At 38.2% G+C, this 19,621-nt stretch overlaps 1 protein-coding gene across 6 annotated transcripts in view; it reads left to right on the top strand.

Moving 5' to 3' along the window:
- POLR3B (RNA polymerase III subunit B) overlaps positions 1-19,621 on the top strand; it is a 133,555-nt gene that overhangs the window by 22,321 nt on the left and 91,613 nt on the right. For all 6 annotated transcript variants that reach the window (XM_057486444.1, XM_057486443.1, XM_057486441.1 and 3 more), the window contains 3 exons: positions 3,954-4,076; positions 9,219-9,338; positions 11,289-11,423. In XM_057486444.1, coding sequence (XP_057342427.1) covers positions 3,954-4,076; positions 9,219-9,338; positions 11,289-11,423 — 378 coding nt within the window. The remainder of the gene's footprint in view (positions 1-3,953; positions 4,077-9,218; positions 9,339-11,288; positions 11,424-19,621) is intronic.

Below are 19,621 nucleotides of genomic sequence, written 5' to 3'. Positions count from 1 at the left end.
GGACGCGCTGCTGAACAGTAGGCTGCCTAGGAGGACCCTGTTTCTCTTGCTTCTCCTCACACATTTCATGTCGGAAGCAGGAGAAAATAAACGAGGATACCAGAGAAGTCACAGTATTTCTCTGTTTGTGTTGTGTGGCCCTAACACAGACCTCGACAGTCATTAGGACTTGATGGTCGTTGACTGTAACTAACAATTGGCTAAAAGTGACAGAAGCAGCAGGGTTTCCAGAATCCATGCTGAGTCTGAATATGACGGGTAAAGCTTCCAAGACCTACATCGGCCTTATTTATGGACTTGAATCCCTACAAAGGTTTTCCTGCCCATGAATCTTTCCCGCTTCACGTTTTGCGTTCTCAAGTATTCAGCAGTTGCACTATGATGGCATCTGTAGTCTGAAAGTGTTTTTTTTTTTTTATGGAAAAGAGGATCAGATTTCAAGGGTGGTGGGCATTGTTTCTTGGAAAGCAATTTACATGGAAAGTTTTGATCTTTAAAAAGAAAAGTTTGCCAAGTTAAAGACAGCCATCACAGGTCATTAATGATCATCGAGGACTACTTTCACTAACGATTGTTTGGCTTCTGCCTACTCTAAAGAAAAATCAGAGAGTTCTGAGTATTAGCAATTTAAAAAATGTATCCCCTTTCCGTCCTTTACATAATATATTTCAGCATATCAGCATCAGCGTGCATATCATTCTCATCTGCTCATTCTTCTTCTTTCTGTCTTTTTAAAGTCACACTTGTAGTCAGACTTACTGGCTATGCAAGAAGACTCATGCCACTTTTTAAAGAGCACTGCCCCTTATTTTTGTTCTGTCTCATTTTTGATTTCCAGACTGGGTGACCTTCTGCTGTAACATTATCTCTGCTATTTTTTCCATTAGGTTTTTATATAGCAATCACCTTGGCCTATTAGTTAGGTGAAATGATTTCAGATAGCTAGAGTACAAAGAGTTCCATATAAAGCTAGTGTTCAGATGTCTAAATTACGTCTGTAAAGCAAAATGGTTGGGCATTTTGCTGTCGTTTCCATAGCAATATGTCATTTATTTGTAGCTGTGACTTCCGAAGGCTAAACAGTCATAAAGTCAGTTTGGTCTTTGGAGCTGGAGTGCTTTTGATGATAATCTGACTGAGTTATCACCCTGTATTTCAGTGACTTGATATAGGAAGTGTTTAGTCATCTTGGAGCAGAGCTTTGCCACTGATCATTCTTTCTGCACATATGGTGTCATTTACCGTGTGCTTGTCATATCTTTGCTTCCCAGCTTAGAAATATTTGGAAGCCTAAGCAGCCTATTGGATTTATAGGCCACTTGAAAATTTTATGCAATTATAAAATTACTGCTTAGATTCAGCACCAGGACAACTTGAAGTGGCAGTCCACATGCCAAATGAGGAAAGACTTTTTCATTCTTAGTAAACACCAAAATAGGCAATCAAGTATTTTACCTATTTCACCTGGAGATTACTGAACTAAATTAATTATTAAGATAGTATAAGTGGACTTGAATTTAGATGTTAACATGCATAAAGAAAGGGGGCTGATACAGAGCTCCTGCCTTTTCAGTCCTAGGATTCTGTTTCCGTCTCAGTGAGACTTTTTCCTGCTGCATCATTTTGTATGGTTGGTTGACATCTGTCCCATATAGATCTCAGTGTCTGTGCTTTCCTCAGGAAGTGAAGTGCATTGGTTACAAAGTTTTATATAAAAAATTTTAGAGGACAGCGACTGGATTCTACTGCAAATTAGTTGCCTTATTATTGCTTTTCTTGTATTTTGATTCCATTGAAACCCATATAACATTATTTGAGAGATTAACAAGTAAAAAATTAACTTATACTCTAATTAGCTTTTTGCAGAGCAATATTCTCTTCTGATATTTCTGACTGGTTACTTGCAGACCAAGGAGAAACTGATAGATGGTTCTAAACAGTAGATTCACCTTGGTTTGCTTGATCAAAAGATAGTCTTCTTTTACATTTGTTTAAAAATTAGAGCTGATAATTTTTTCAGGATTGCTCTCCTTTACCCATGAAAGGCTGTGTTTTAATGATTTTGTGTAATTTTTAAATGGAGTTTATGTTTAGTGTCCACTTAAATAAATGCATTGGATCAAATTAGAGTAAAAAGGTAAGAAATTTTAAGTATTAAAGCAAAAGGGATTTGTGTCCTGAGAATGACTTTATTTGTACGCTAAACACAAAACTTGAACAAATGAAGTTATAAACTTAAAAAATATTTTGTTAAGTTTAAATAGTGAATTTAATTCCAAAACTTGGCCTGTTAGTTTTTGTAACAAATTATACCACAGGTTCTCTTAGTTAGGAATGTGCAAGTTGCTTGTCCGGATGGCTCTGCTCAGGGTCTTTCATGAGTCAAGATGTCAGCCAGGGCCGCAGTCACCTGGAGGTGGGTTTGGAGCTGGGCAGTTGGCTTCCATCGTGGCTCACCCACATGGCAATTAGCCTTTCGTAAGAGGTGATCGTCCTCACCAGTGGACCTTTCCATAGGCCTTTCAAGTGCCCTCATGACATGGCCACTAGCTTCCACTCTAAAAGAAAGAGCAAGCGAAGCAGTCGTGCCTGATACGACCAGGACTCTGAGTCATACACTGTTGTTCCTACATTTTTTCTGTAGAAGTGACTCATTAAGTTGGGCCTACACTCAAGGGGAGGAGAATTAGTCTTCACCTTTTGAAGAGCATGTCAAAGAATTGGTGAACATATTTAAAACCAGCATAGTTGGCCTAAGAGGAACACAGCATATTTAGCTTTAAAACTTTTCAGTAAGTTTGCATCTGATCCTAAAGTATCCAAATCAAATTTATAGAATACAGACTACTAAAATTCAAATGTAGAATCGCAGACTTTTGAGCTGGAAGGGACCTCGTTGTCCCCTGTCGTTATGGAAATGAAAGACATGCAGTGGGAGGGGTGATGTGACAGTAGTGGTTATGGGGTCTGGGTTGGCATGTCAGGGCAGACACCTCAGATCTCATGACTTCAGAGAGGGGCCTTCTCCACTGTAACAGTCCTGATGTTCTGCACTGGGACTCCGGATTCCATTTTCCCTTTCTCTCTCTTGTGAGTGGAGAACTGAGAAGCAGAGCTTCAAAGCCCAGCGGGACAGTTATCCCTGGTTCTGTTTTCTCTGCAGAGCTAAAGGAAGAATTTTAATGCAAACAGAACTCTCCCCCTAACTTCTAAGAAGCAGATTATTTCTCTGCCAAGCGGCTCAGTGAGATTATGCTCTATTCCTTGATAGGGCAGAATTCCAGGCGAATGTGTGAGGGAGTGAGCCTTAGTACCATATGGAATCGACAAAGCCCTGCATTGCCTCCCACCTTGAAACACTTAAGTAGGTTTCTTAAACCCGATAAGTGTGACCTCAGTTTTTCACAAGTCTGTTGTGAAACCTGCATAAAGTATAGCTTTATATCTCTAGAATAGCGAGGTGAAACATCACTTAGGAAAAATTCTTTTAGCCTGAGTGGAAATGATTTGACAGTTTGCAGAAAATTTAATCTTAACAGCAAAACTTATTGGAGTTCTGTTTCTTTTCAGCAATGCATGTTTTCTGATTTTTTTGTTCTCCGTTTTATTTTTTTTAGCTTGCCTTCGTAATTGTGACCAGTGTCTCCACTATACTCCCCAGCCCTGCCTCCTTTTTTCATGATGAAACTCACAGGATATTTAAAAATTTTAGAAGATAGTACACACACTGAAAATGCCAGAGAATGTTTGTTTTCCTCTTCTTAATAAAAATTTCTGTTTCGGGTTCTTCTGCAGCTTGGGCTATGGCTGCCAGTGCCAGATGGCACCATTTCTGAGAAAAGAGCTAGCTTTTGCTTAGAAGTAATACCACAAACAATGCCAAATTAGCATAAGCAAATGTCAGTGAGTTAACACAAAGCCAACACTCTTTCTATCTTTTCTTTCCTTCCTAGGCCATGGGTGTTGAGAGTGACCAGGAAATTGTGCAGATGATTGGAACAGAGGAGCACGTGATGGCTGCATTTGGGCCCAGTTTGGAAGAGTGCCAGAAAGCTCAGATTTTCACACAGATGCAGGTGTGTCTTTTCATGTTGTCCTTTTCTATGAAAGGGAATCGGAGATTGAATGCTGCTCATTGATGAAACATCGGATGCAATGACTTGTGGAGTATAGATTTGGGAGGAATGTTGATGGGAGGGGTGGTAGAGAACTTCTTTGACTCATTTCTTTAAGAATTGGAGAAAGGAGTTTGCCTAGACCAATTATCAGCCTATGGTGTCTAACTAACTTAAAGGGGGAACATGTGGCCAAGAGACTTTTGTTCTATATAATAGCAAGTGCTCTTTTTTCTTTATTTGCCTGAGTGATACAATTTTTAAAACTACAGCAACTGTAATGTAGAAAGATTTTTTTTCATGAATTTCTCCTTAATATCTCCATTCATCCCAGTTGCTTTTAGCATCCAGTTGTATGTGGTCTCTGTCCCTTTTCCTGAATTCCCAGTGTTATCAGCAAGAAAAGCCCAGGATCAAAGACCCCTTTACTACTACAGAGCCTTCATTGATCTGCTTAGGCACCACTCTTAGTTGGAACCTGGGGATTTTCGGGCATGAGTCAGAGATGAAGATAGGGGACTGTATATATACTAAACATCATAAAAATAATTACACTTCTCTTCCCATGTGACAGGTTACCCTAACAGCCACACCTAGGATTTTTAGTCCCACATTTGTAAAGTGCTTTGCTAAGTGTAAATCAATGGTGACATTCCTCATAGCCATCTTGGGAGGTAGGAATTCCCATCTCTAGAAGCACGTTTCTTATTTATCCATACGTATGTTGTTTATTCTCTGGGTTACTTACAACAAGCTATAAATCCCAGGCTTCTTTTTTCTTGTCACCCAGGATGCTCATAGAGATAGTATTTCCCCACTTATATCTGTTAGTGTGTGTTCTGCAAATCAGATCAGTCTGGTAATTTTTGTAGACCGAGCCAGACATTTAGGAAGGTTAATTGTCATGTGAAAGTGTATATGACTCCAAAGCACAGGTCAGTAGGGATTGTTCTAATTGCTTCTAATTGTTCTAATTGTTCCTCTTTTTCTGCAGTTAAACAGTCAATTGTAGGAATTGGGCAGGTAGCATGAGAAAAAGTTGTTAGGATTTAGGAGATTCCATTTTTGGTCTTTATTGAAAGTGAAATCTTTAAGTGAGCATGAATCTTTGTTACAAACTGAAATTACACTGTTTAGGAGTTCCAAGAAAATGGAGAGAAAATGTTAAGAAATACCCAGGATTTGGCTCAGTACTGGAAACTCTATCCTTTAAAGCTGTACAATGCCCTGGAAGAGCAATTTGCTTTAAGAATACACCAGTGGATTCAGTGAAGTCCACTATTGATTTTACTAAAAATATCATCATTGTTGGTCAGATAACCCTAGCATCGTAAAGCTATTTGAGCAGGGACTAAATAGTGTGTTGGAAATCATTCATTTATTTCTCTTACATAGCTGATGACAGAAAATTGTATCTAATTGAATTAGAGAAGTTCTGTTAAAAGATGAGGAGAACATATAATTAGTTAAGAAAGACAAATGTTCCTCACATGAGAGAGACAGACAGGAAGTATAAATTCTCCTTGTACTCTGTAAGCTGGATTAAAATGTAGATTAATTATTTGCAACTAATGAACGGTTACAGTGGCACATGTAATCCAAAACAGTTGATAAATTGAACATATGAGTTAGTTTATGTTATTCTAAATGAAAATGTAGCTAGTACACTTTATCTTATGTAGTAACACTTTTGATGACATGGCACTTGAGTGGGTTGCTTAAAACCTTATGTTTATTTTTTTAATGCCTCTCTTTTTTTCTCCTTCATTTCTTTTGCTCACAGAGCCTTTTTGCTGCATATTGGTCATGGACATTTTGCATCATCATTGCCAGTGGCTCTGGTATATAGCAAAGAAATTACCTATTACCTTTTCAGGGGGGATGGGATGGACTAGGGGTGTCATCTTGGCCTATTCAGGAACAGATTGGCCTCTTGCATCAACCCTCACACTGTGAAACCCTGACAACAGTATTCTAGGCAAAAGGTGACTTTCTGCTACATCACAAGGGATATTAGCCTCCCCTGTGCTCCTCTGGTTCTTCCTCAAAGTGAAGAATCTTGAGCCTCTTTCCCAAGGGAACCACAAGAACAAAATCTAATGCAGACAGCTCAGGTTAGGAAAAACTGAACTGCCAATCTGTTTGAGGTTCCCACCAACTGCTGACTTGCTTATTTAATCAGTTGTTTAGCTGCTACTCGATGCAAGGCTCTTGCAACAAGTATTTTCAGAGTTTTAGTTTATCTTATGCTCTGAAGGTCTTTTAACAAGGAAGACCCTAAATTTGATATGCAAGTCTTATCACAGAGGAGTTCCATTCAGTGCCAAGCACTATAGTAGTCATTGGAAGTTAATGAAAAAGGTTACCTGACATCTAGTAGGAGAGACATGCATGGAAGTAGAGAAAATATAGTGTGACCTGAACAGGAATGGAAGTACTCAGTTCTTTATACATAATGAATGCATTTACTATAGCATTATAAAAAACCTCTAACTTTCTTTTCTCAAGATTGTTTTAGCTATTCCTGGTATTTTGCATTTCCATCTAACTTTTAGAAACAATCAATTTTTGATTTTTAAAAAGCCTGCCAGCAGAATAATTAGCAATTATGATGTATCGTAGGTCAGTTTGGAGAGAATCTTAACAGTAAGCCATCTTACTATTAAATGTTCCAGGCCATGAAAATGGCATGACTGTCAATTTATACTTAGGTTTTGTTTTACCTCAGCAATGTTTCATAGCACTCAGGATGGAGGTCTTGCGTGGTGTGATTCCCAGTTGTTTTTTTTTTTTTTTGTATCATTAATCTACAATTACATGAGGAAAATTATGTTTACTAGACTCCCCCCATCACCAAGTCCCCACCACATAGCCCTTTACAGTCACTGTCCATCAGCATAGTAAGATGCTATAGAGTCACTACTTGACTTCTCTGTGTTGCACAGCCCTCCCCGTGCCCCCCCTCATACCTGCTAATCATAATGCCTCATTTCTTTTTCCCCTTTCCCTTATCCCTCCCTTCCCACCCATCCTCCCCAGTCCCTTTCCCTTTGGTGACTGTTAGTCCATTCTTGGGTTCTGTGAGTCTGCTGCTGTTTTGTTCCTTCAGTTTTTTCTTTGTTCTTATACTCCACAGATGAGTGAAATCATTTGGTACTTGTCTTTCTCTGCCTCGCTTATTTCACTGAGCATAATACCCTCTAGCTGCATTCATGTTGTTGCAAATGGTAGGATTTGTTTTCTTCTTATGGCTGAATAATATTCCATTGTGTATATGTACCACTTCTTTATCCATTCATCTACTGATGGACACTTAGGTTGCTTCCATTTCTTGGCTATTGTAAATAGTGCTGCAATAAACACAGGGGTGCGTATGTCTTTTTCAAACTGGGCTGCTGCATTCTTAGGGTAAATTCCTAGGAGTGGAATTCCTGGGTCAAATGGTATTTCTATTTTGAGCTTTTTGAGGAACCTCCATACTGCTTTCCACAATGGTTGAACTAATTTACATTCCCACCAGCAGTGTAGGAGGGTTCCCCTTTCTCCGCAACCTCGCCAACATTTGTTGTTGTTTGTCTTTTGGATGGTGGCCATCCTTACTGTTGTGAGGTGATATCTCACTGTGGTTTTAATTTGCATTTCTCTGATTACTTGCTATGTGGAGCATCTTTTCATGTGTCTGTTGGCCATCTGAATTTCTTCTTTGGAGAACTGTCTGTTCAGCTCCTCTGACCATTTTTTTATTGGATTATTTGCTTTTTGTTTGTTGAGGTGCATGAGCTCTTTATAAATTTTCGGTGTTAACCCTTTATCGGATCTGTCATTTATGAATATATTCTCCTATATTGTAGGATGCCTTTTTGTTCTATTAATGGTGTCCTTTGCTGTACAGAAGCTTTTCAGCTTGATATAGTCCCACTTGCTCATTTTTGCTTTTGTTACCCTTGCCTGGGGAGATATGTTCATGAAGAACTTCCTCATGTTTATGTCCAAGAGATTTTTGCCTATGTTTTTTTCTAAGAGTTTTATGGTTTCATGACTTACACTCAGGTCTTTGATCCATTTTGAATTTACTTTTGTGTATGAGGTTAGACAATGATCCAGTTTCATTCTCTTACATATAGCTGTCCAGTTTTGCCAACACCAGCTGTTGAAGAGGCTGTCATTTCGCCATTGTATGTCCATGGCTCCTTTATCATATATTAATTGACCATATATGTTTGGGTTAATGTCTGGAGTCTCTGTTCTGTTCCACTGGTCTGTGCGTCTGTTTTTGTGCCAGTACCAAATTGTCTTGATTTCTGTGGCTTTGTAGTAGAGTTTGAAGTTGGGAAGCGAGATCCCCCCCACTTTATTCTTTCCCTCTCAGTATTGTGTTGGCTATTCAGGGTCTTTTGTGGTTCCATATGAATTTTAAAACTATTTGTTCCAGTTCGTTGAAGAATGCTGTTGGTATTTTGATGGGATTGCATTGAATCTGTAGATTGCTTTGGGCAGGATGGCCATTTTGACAATATTAATTCTTCCTACTCAAGAGCATGGGATGGGTTTCCATTTGTTAGTGACCTCTTTAATTTCTCTTAAGAGTGTCTTGTAGTTTTCAGGGTATAGGTCTTTCACTTCAATGGTTTGGTTTATTCCTAGGTGGTGTGATTCCTTTTTGAAGGGAAAAAAGTACTACCCGAAAATGTTAACTGTGGACTGTGGTTCTCTCTGGGGAAGGATCGATGCCTATTTCTATATATATGTATCTTTATTATTGTACAATATTTATATTATTTATAAATTTTTATATTTATACATATTTTAATATTAATAAAATACATAACTTACGTATATTTTCTAAATTTCCTACAGTGACCATGTATCAATTTTATAGAAAGAAAACAAATTATAAAATAAAAAGGGAGCCAGTGTATTAGACAGCATATAATGCTATTTTGTCCTTGATTCGTGATAAATTTTGATTTTTGACTAGGCCCAGTGCAGCTTTCTTTATAAGCAGGGTCCTTGTCTTTTTTGCTTATAGTGTTATATGCGGTTAGGTGCTTAATTAATTCTCTTCAATAATGTCATTTAAACATTATATTCTGTTTTTTATAGGCATTAAAATATATAGGGAACAAAGTGAGGAGGCAAAGGATGTGGGGAGGTGGACCAAAGAAAACCAAAATAGAAGAAGCAAGAGAGCTTCTGGCTTCCACCATTCTGACCCACGTACCAGTGAGTAATACCTGTACAACTGTGAATAATGGTCATTGTGGGGGGCGTTTGTTAAAGAATTTTAAGTGCAAGTTTGCATTATTTAAAGTCTAGTTCCTTGGCTACATCTAGGGTACAGTAAAGGGCCTTTGGAAAGAGCAAGTGTTTAGCAGAGCTACAGATTGAATTATGTCCCCATAAAATTTACACGTTGAAGCCCTTACCCCTAGCATGACTGTATTTGGAGATAGGGCCTAGATGGAGGTAAATAAGATAAAGTGTGGTCATAAGTGTGGGGTCCTGACTCTGCAGGAATAGAGTCATTATAGGAAGTGCCCATGCCACCCTCCCTCCCCCCACATCCCCTTTCCCTGCCGTGTGGGGACAAAGAAGGCAGTCGTCTGCAAGCCTGGAGGAGGCCTCACTGGGAACCCGACTGGCTGGCATCTTGACCTTGGACTTGCAGACTCCAGAAAAAAATAAAATCCAGTTCCTTAAGAGAGAATCCTAAAGAGTGCTGGACTGCCCCACTGGAAATAGTCGTCTGTTATCAGTAGTTTACTTTTGCTCAGACAGTGTTAGGTGTATTGTCTTGTTATCTTGACGGTTTATGCTTTCATGGTTCTTCTTTCTATCTAAAATTATAATTTTTCTATATTCATACATATATTAGTGCTGCTACTAGAGTTCATGGTTTTGAAGAACAGAGTGGTGTCTTCGTTGTTTTTAAGTAAAACAGTGCCTTGCCCATAGAGATGCTGTTTTTAATTGTAAAATATGTACCATAAAATTTACCATTTTTAAGTGGACAGTTCTGTGGCATTGTGTACATCCCCAGTGTTGTGGTACCATCACTACTACAGATACTTGTAAAATATTGGATCGGTTCCTCTTCTGGACCTTGAATTTTAGAGTTAACGTTCTTCAACCCTCTTTACTTACAGTGAAGATGCTCAGGACCAGACAAACTTGATGACTTGCCTTGTCATCCAAATGGTTAGTGGTCAGAGAGGGAGCTAGAACCCATCTTCTGACCCTTGTGCTAGTGCTTAATATTTATTTTTTAATAACTTATCATTAAACAGATGTTGGCCATGTTGGCATGTCGAGTATGGGCAAGAGTCATCCTTTCTTCTCTATTTAATATAATGCCACTCTTTCTAAGTTACAGAGTTACTTGTTAGTCAAACTCTTGTTAACCACATAGTCTGGTTTATAAAGAGTTACCATGTGTATTGTTCATTGCTGATCTGATTGAGGGGTTGCAAACTCTACTTTCAGGTAGCTGATTTTAAAATAATGGAAAGTCAAGGGATCTGCATGGATGCAGAGTGACCACCTAAATGCATTCAGATTGGGTTTTCTTATTTTAAAAACACCTTGGGGACCAAATAATACAGATCTCTCATTCTGCCCTTTGGCTGCTATTAGTGTGTTTTTGATCTAACTCTAAGAAGTAGAAAACTGTTTTTATTAAATCTGTGTCTGAACAGAATTTCAAATTCCTTTGGATGATTGGAAAGACAGTTTAAAACTCAAAATAGCAACAATGAGTATCTCTGGCCCCTCAGTGCTTTTCCAGGTATCCTCTCTCTGCCCCCCAGAGTATCTTGGGCTTCTCCCATGGAGCCCAGGTCTCAGGGAAAGGAAGTGGAAACTGCCTGTTCACAGGCCAACCCCAAGGGGTGATGGTCCACCTCTTGATGAAGGAGTGGCATGAAATACATAGGGAGGGAAGGAGTTGATAGTGATCATCTTTGAAGAAAATCTACCACAGGTACTGACTCAAACATGAAAGTCATCATCTCAGTTCTCAGGAAGTTTATAGACTTGTTGAATCTCTTTGAATAGGAAGAATAATAACAGTTCATTATTTTCTTATTTAAATATTATAATATCAGTTCTTTTCTTGAAGCATCCTAAATTTTAATGTGCATTGTCTCAAAACTTCCTTTAATTCCTGAATTATAGGTTAAAGAATTCAATTTCCGAGCCAAATGTATATATACTGCGGTGATGGTGCGAAGAGTAATTCTGGCCCAAGGAGATAATAAAGTTGACGACAGAGACTACTATGGGAACAAGCGATTGGAGTTGGCAGGACAGGTGATTAAATTATTTTTGTCAGCAGGTCTGAGCTTCAGAAGTGGGCTTCAAGGTTTTTTAAAGTATGAACTTTACTTGGAATCCTGATATTAAAACAGATAAAAGTCAGGTCTTTCTGGTTGAGGTGGGGTGTAAGGGCTGTTTCTCTGCCTACTGGCCCTTCTCTTGAAACTTCTCTCTAGAAAATTAAGTTTAGGCTCTTTAGCAGGGCTTGTGGGGCCTTGAGTATCTTGTCCTTGCCCACCTTTCCATCCTCTTCTCATGCCAAGGCGAGCCACTTATATTTTCCCAAACACACCGTGATGCTCTTTCATCCTTCCATGCCTTTAGTCACGCCTTCTGCCTGGGCTGCCTTCCCACTGGGGAGGAGCTCCTGCCCATCCATCATTCTTTGAGTCACCCTCTCCGAAACCATCTGTGAGCCCCAGAAGTTAGTTGTTCTGTATTCACTTTGCTCAGGTCTTTATTTGCATGCTGAATTGTTATATAATTCTTTACCTGTGTGCTTCTTTCCCTTTTTAAAGTGTAAGCTCACTGAGAGCAGGGACCATTTATATGCATCTCTGTACCCTCATATAAAGTGCAAGGGACCAGAGATACAATGGTGACAACAGTTGATGAGTACCTGTTCCCAAGAGTGTGCGTTTTGGTAGGGAGACAGTGAACAAGTAAACAGTGAAGTAGTGTGATGCTATGAGCTGGTCATATTAAAGAAAACTAGAAATAGGCTAATGTTAGTGACTTGGCCTGTTGGTGGAGGGAAGGGGTGTTACTTAGCATGGTCAGGAAAGACCTCTGAAAAGCGATATATTTTAAGCTGAGCCCTCAGACATTCCAGCTGAGACTTGAATGAGGAGAAGCCAGTGTCACACAACCTTGGGCACTACATTTCCAGCAGGAGCCCCGAGCAAGTGCACACATGTGCAGGCTGTTCCAGAGCTCGAGAAACTAGAAGAGGATCAGTGTGGCTGGAGTGTTTGAGGTGTGGGGGTATAGGCTGGGGAATGGTGGGATTTAATTTTACATGCAGTGGAAAACCACTGGAGAGTTTTAATCAGGGAACTGACACTATCTGATTTTCACTTTAGGAAGATTTGATTTGGAGATGAGCAGGCTAGGAATGGACTGGTAGCAGGCTGTGGTCAGCAGGCTGTGGCAGTATTCCTGATGACAGATGGTAGTGGCTGAAATGATGACAGCAGATAGCACCACAACTAGGATTTAAAAATGAAAGCAGTTTTAGGTTTTGGGAAAAAGTGTTACTATAAAGAAGATCTGTTTGCTTAATGGCTGATGTTAGCAGGTGGATTTTGACCCTCTTCAGACTGACTGCTGTTCAGAGGATTTTGGGTATCCCCACCATCAGTCTCAGTTCTTAAAGTTTTTCAGTTAGAAAAAATAATGCTGTTAAATGACTCCATTAAAAAAAAATGTTGGCATTTAGAGGAATAGGGAATGGAGTTGAGAGGGGAGAGGAGAGGAGAAACTATCCTGTTGCTTAAAAAATTAGAATTAAAAAGAGTGTTCCCATGTGCAAGGAAACATCGCTTTATAAACAACGTAAAGACATAAAAGGCATTGTGTTGGCAAAAATGTGTAAAAACAATAGCTGCTAATTTCACAGCCCATGGGATGAGGGAGTATAAATGTGCTTCTGCTTCAGATAACAGAGCTCTATCCACTGGCCAAGCGGGTTCACAGAGCTTTCACTCAGTCCTTCTGCCACCAGAGGGCTGGCAGGCCAGCCGCCAGTAGAGGTGTTAGCAAAACCTACCGATTTCAGGCTTAATCTTTCACCTACCTTTTCTTTTTCGGTAACGTGTTCATTATTTGCTGAGCATTACTCTATTCTTTGTCTGCAAATTTTTTTGTTTCGAATGCAGCTTGCTTTGTATGGGTGAGATACGGAACGGCACCAAAAATCCGGCACCCTGGAAAGCCAGGGATTTCCACCCTGTGACAAAAGAATGCCGCCTTGACTTCAGAGATTGCCTAATCCCAGCTGTTCTGATAATGTAATTAAGGCTGCCTAATGTCTTTAATTTTGCAACCAGTTTATGTGAAAAGAAGAATTTGGCACTCTGAAGGCTTAAACACTAAATAGCAATCTCAAGACGCCTAATTAGAATTCTCTGACATTAAGCTAATTGGTGAAACTGTATTTCAGCAGCTTAACTTCTTTATTAATTTTTTTAGCATTTTCATTGAAAATCAATTGATGAGCTGTCAACATTTTTTCTTTAAATATAATTTTCTCTTTAGTGGTCCTGTCTTGAGCAGGCTGAAAGGCCTCATACTAGCAATGAAGGGTCTTGAATACTATCACCAGCATTCCATCCCTTTTAATCACTTTACTCTTGACCTAAATAATGTGGCTTATTGTGTGACTTGGTCTTGTAGTTTCTCACTGCTCTGTGAACTGGAGAACATTATTTCTCTTAAAACAAGAATGTAGGAGTGGGGAAATTTGTTAATGAGGCTGTAGTTCTGTTGAGTGTGCTCTTACTTTTTACTTGTTTAGTACCAGGGGCATTTCCTTGGTTTGAATCAGGGGCTGCAACAAATTCAGCTGGTATCCAAAAAAACTTTGTCATAATTTGAGACACAAAAGTCTAAGTGTAAAAGGACTAATTAAAAGAGAGCTAGCTTTTGTGGTTGAGGTTAAGGGCATTTGCTTCTGTTCAGGATGCTTATTCAAGTTCCTTTTGCCAGTTTTCACAGGAAGTTGCTGGAATGGGCCTCTCCATCCCTCTCACCCTTCGGCACCTGCTTCCATTCCCATATTCTTTCTTTCCATGAGTGACACTGCTGGGTTTCTGAGTAGAAGAAAGGATTAAACTCTCAGAGGAGGAAGTTTTCTTTTTACAACACTTCTGACATGGTAAATTCAAGTCCAAGATCTGGCCTTCCTATCTGTGAAGTTGATTTTAATAGAAGAGAGGAAGGACATGTCTCATTTAGGGGTAAAAGCATAAAAATTACATTCTACTTAGGAAGTTCTTTCTTCAGTAGTGGTTACAGAAGACTTGCTTTCTTTGAATATCTTCACAATTAGCCAAAAAGCTACCTGTGAGGTATAAACATTCAAAAATATAGTCAGTATGCTACATAAGTCTTTAGCTTATGAGATTTTATTGAATTTCTCCTCTTTAAATAAATAATCAGTGTATATATAATGTCCCCCCCTGCACCCCAGTATTAACATTCATGTTTTGTTATTTTACCTAGATTACAAATAAATCAAGTTTTCTCCCCTGAAGGACAAAAAATGCTTACTGAGGGAAAAAAAACTAATACAATTAATTTGCAGAGAAATTTAAGTATTTGTAATATCTATTCTATTTCATTATTGTAGAAGTATGCCTGCTACTTACTTGTAGTAAGCCACCTATTTAATTCTGTGAACTTTATATAAATGGTGTTCTGGTTACCTGTTCCTGCAGGGCATGCTATCCCAAAACTGCCTTAAAACAACACACCATTTCATTGTATCTTACAGCTTTGTGGGCCAGCAAGTCAGGCTGGACTTGGCTGTTTGATTCTTCTTTTCCACATGGTGTTAGTAGGGGTCAGTTGGTAGTATTCTGCTAGTGGGGAGAGGGCTGGAGGGCTGGCCTTGGCTAGGACCTGGGCTTCCCAGTTTTGTGCATTAGCATGGCTCGGGACTCTGAATGAGTGTTCCCATGAACTAGATGGAACCGATGTGGCCTTGATGACCTAGTTTTGAAAGTCATACCTTCATTTATTTCTACTCTGTTAGACAAGGCAGTCATAACCTCCACCCAGATTTGGGTCATCTGGGGGCCACACTTCTCAGTGTGTAGTTAGGGGTCAGCCAGAGATTTGGGCAAAGTTTATAAACATAATTTGAGGTTTTTCTCCTCCTGTGATTTCTTCCTCACTCTCCAGCTACTGTGGAAACTCAGATCTTTTTCCTCTGGTTTTTCAATCCGATAAGACTGTGGTCTCTCTGGGTTTTACTTTGCTATGTAGCTTGGACCCTTCTTAACAATGTGGCCTACCCGTAGTCAAAAAGCCTTAAAACCAGGGAATGCACCCAGTGCCATTCACTTTTGTTAAGTATTGAGTCCATCTGATAGGAGTTACTCCACCAATTCTGGAAATGGAACCATCATAGTCTGTTTTTATGACTTCTTATTTTGTTGATTTGGCTTCCATGGGTAGATTGTAACTCAAGTCCACTACATAATATAAGTAATTCTTAATAATTGACCATTATTAGTACCATTCCATTTACCTGTGTATTTCTTCCTTACTCTGTTCCTCTTTCCCTCACTACCCTGAATTTTTGCAGTTATAATTTTCTTTTTAATTACATTATTTAAATTTAAAATCAAAAACATTTTTAAATATTACAAGTTTTGCTTTATATATGTATAAAATACATTTCTGAGTTTTATAAAAGTAGGCTCATACCTATACATCTTTCTGTAGCTTTTTTCTTCATTCAGCATTGTTTTGAAGATTCAGCTATAGTATTGCAGTCACTAAGGCTCACTTTCATTTTTGTATTATATTCCATTGTATAAATATGATATGTAGAAGGAATACCACTTTATCCATTCTACCAGTCAAGACCTTTGTATGATTTCCCTTCTTAAAAAAAATATTAACATTCTTATTCGTATTTTCTGGTGCTCATATGTAAGAGCTTCTATAAATAGGATTGCCTAGTCAAGTTAAATCTTATATTAAATACATATTAACTGGGGAATGTGGAACTAGTTTCCCAAGTATTTGTACATCGCACGGTGTTGGAGTTCCTGAAGATCTCCATCCTATGGCTTAGTATCAGACTTAAACATTTTTGTCTATCTGCTGGGCATAAAGTGGCAGCTCCTTCTGGTATAATTTGCATTTCCTCATTACTAATGAGGTTGAGCCTCTTTTTCATGTATTTATTGACATTCCTGTTTTTTCTTCTTTAAAATACCTTTTGGGTTGTTTACATTTTCCTTATTGATTTCAAGATTTTTTGTGTACTTTGGACCCTAATTTTTTGTCAGTTATATGTGTTGCTGATATCTTCTAGTTTGTATTTTATTTCTAACTTTATGGGATCTTTTAATGTGTAGGAGTTAATAATTTTAATTGTGGTCAATTTTGTCAACACTTCTTTTTAAAAGTACTCTCTGTATTTCTAAACTTATGCCTTTGGTATTTGTTATTTAGTCTATCTGGAATGGATTTTTGTGTATGGAATGAAGTAGGAATCCAACTTCATTTGGTTTTCAAATGAATAACTAGTTGTCCCAGCACTATTTCATTTCCACACTGACCTGAAATAGCACCTCTACTGTGACAGGCTGACAAGCATATAAAGTTTGTGTGGGTTTGTTTCTAGACCCTGTTCTCTACATTGGTTAATTTGTACATTTATCAGTCTATTCACTGCCTTTTCCAGGAATGTCTTAGCTGTTTTAGGGTCTTAGGTTTTCTGTATAAATTTTAGAGTTAGTCTGCTTCCATTCCCTTATTCAAAATCTTCTAGAGTTTTGAGTGTAGTTGCATTGGAATTACAGATCGATTTGGGGAATTGATAATTGATGTTAGTATGTTAGTAATGTTAGTATGTGTGGTCTTTTTATACATGAATATTTTCTTCTGTCCATTTATTTAGGTTTTCTTTGATGTAAAGAAAACCTTTCAATATTAAGTTTTGAATTATATATAATTCAACATATGATATTATTAGAAAAAATATATAATTCAATATAATATATATTTAAAGTAATATATAAATGTATACTTGTTTTATATATAAATACATATATAAATATAAATACATGTAGTTATATTGATAATATGCATTACATACTGATAATATATATTCTATATAAAGTTATATATAATACATATTATGTTGAATTATATATGTAAACATAAAGAAAATTTTTCAATAAAGATTTATACCTTTCCCATGAATGTCTGGCACCTCTTCTGTTAGATTCACTCCTAAGTACTTTAGCAATTTTTTTGGTAGGTATTTTTAATGAAAATATAAGAAAAATTTCAAACATATACAAAAATAAAAATGTAAAATATATCTTTCATACAACTTGAATTATCAATAGAAGCCAATCTTGTTTTATCTATACCCTCCTCCACTCTCTCCCACTATCCCCATTCCAAAATTCAGTTAAACAAATCCAAGCCATTAATTTCAATTCAATGTCCCAGATACCAAATTACATTCTACAAGTATTGAAAAATGTATCTCTAAAAGATAAGATTAAAAAAAAAAATCAGAACACCATTTTCAAACCTAAAATTTTAAAGGAATAATTGCTCAATATCATCAAAGATCTATTCTATATCCAGATTTCCTTATAAATATTGTTGTTGCTTATGGTAATATTGTTCACAGAGGATCCAAACATGTCTCATATACTGCATTCAGTCGGTAGGTCTCTTGAACTCTTTGTTGTATAGATTATGTGTGTGTGTTTTCTTAAAAAAAAAAAAACTGGGCCTTTTGTTCTGAAGAATTTCCCATATTCTGGGTTTTACCAATGGCATCCCTCTGGTATCTTTATATATATGTATTCCTGTGTACTCCTCTAAATTTCTTGTAAGCCAGGAATTAAATTCAGAGGCTAGACCCTATTGAAGTGTCTGCTTTGGCTGGAACACTTCATGGGCAATGTTGTGCAGTGTCTGTTGTGTCCTATCAGGAAGAATATGTCCAGCTGATGTATTGCTGAATAGTGAAGGTTTTTTTCCTATCATGATAAATTTAGGAGTTTTAGCATTATCACTTAAATTTTAGAATTACTATCTCCATTTTTAAAAAAAAAGCCAGTACTGTTTGATTGAGATTACATTTGACTTAATAGATGAATTTGGGGAGAACTGACATCTAAATAATACTGAGTCTTCTGATCAGTGAACATGGTATCTCTCTCCTATTGAGATTCTCCTTAATTTCTCTCAGTAATGTTTTAAATACAATTGCTTTTTACATACTGACCTTGTGTCTTTGCAAGCTTACTAAATTCGATTATTGGTTCTAGTAGGGTTTTTTAGATTCTTTGGGATTTTCTATGTGGACAAATGTTATCTGCAAGTAGTGACAGTTTTATTTCTTCCTTTCCAACATTTTTATAGTTTTTCTTTTTCTTGTCCTATTGCCCTGAATATGCCCCCAGTACAATGTTGAATAGGACTGGTGAGAACGGGTATCTGCTCCTTTTCCTGTTTCATAAAGGAAAGCTTTCGTTTTCCTGCCCTTCCCTGTGGTATCTGGCCCCTGCTCAGTATCAGTGCAGGATCCTTGACCCAAGCTCGTTCCTGCTTCTCACCAGGGAAAGGTGATTTTGGTCTTCTCTTGCTCTTCCTTCTGGCCTTGTACCTTTCCTGGAGTCAGTGGCCAGAGGGTTTGCTGGCTGTCCTGCTGTAGGCTGCTGTTGCTGGTTACTAGATGCAAGGCTTATGGTGAGAGCAGGGGGGTTTCCTCTTCCTCCCTCGGGGACAGACAGCCTTTGCCTCCACCCCTTTCTCAGGGCAGGTTACCTTGGCCTGGGCCATCAGTAGGAGGGCTCCTGAGCCTTCTCCAGCAACTTGAAGATTTTTGCTTTGTGTGAGAGAACGTCCAGGGAAGTAGACAGGGTTTTGTTCCCCTGAAGAGTCTTTTTCAGGTCTTTTTACTTACTCCGAGTTCATGAACATTCTACAGAAAGAACTTGTGAGTGCAGAGCCTCTTGTATCTGAGCCTCTGAAAGATTCTATGCTTTCATGGTGACCCGCGTTTGGCACTTCCGAAGCCCTTAGAACTTTAGTTGATATCTTCTTTTGTGGCAGACATCATCTGTCATGTGTCCCCTCTCTCCTTAGGCTTGTCACCATTTGTAATTTAGCTTGCCTGGTTGCCTGCAACCTTTGTTAGATGCCAGAAATATATGATTTTATAGATAATTCATCTTTTCTTTATTATTATTAGAGTACAAGGGGTGTTGTCTTATGGCTTTGGACGTCCTAAGTGGAAACTTTTTCTTAAGGCCTCTGCTCCCTTCCCAAGTCCTTACCTTCCTTCCTCCTGTGCTCTTCATCCATCCCATGAAATCACTGATTAATCCTGTTTCCCAATAATGTTAGTGTAGGGGCTTAAACACTTTGATTTTTTTTTTTTCTAGCTGAACTGTTGTTTCAGACTTTATTCTGATCTCTATAGCCTTTAT

This window comes from Manis pentadactyla, chromosome 10 (assembly GCF_030020395.1).
Source record: "Manis pentadactyla isolate mManPen7 chromosome 10, mManPen7.hap1, whole genome shotgun sequence".
NCBI classification, from domain to species: Eukaryota; Metazoa; Chordata; class Mammalia; order Pholidota; family Manidae; genus Manis; species Manis pentadactyla.
This window is presented reverse-complemented; position numbering and strand designations above follow the sequence as displayed.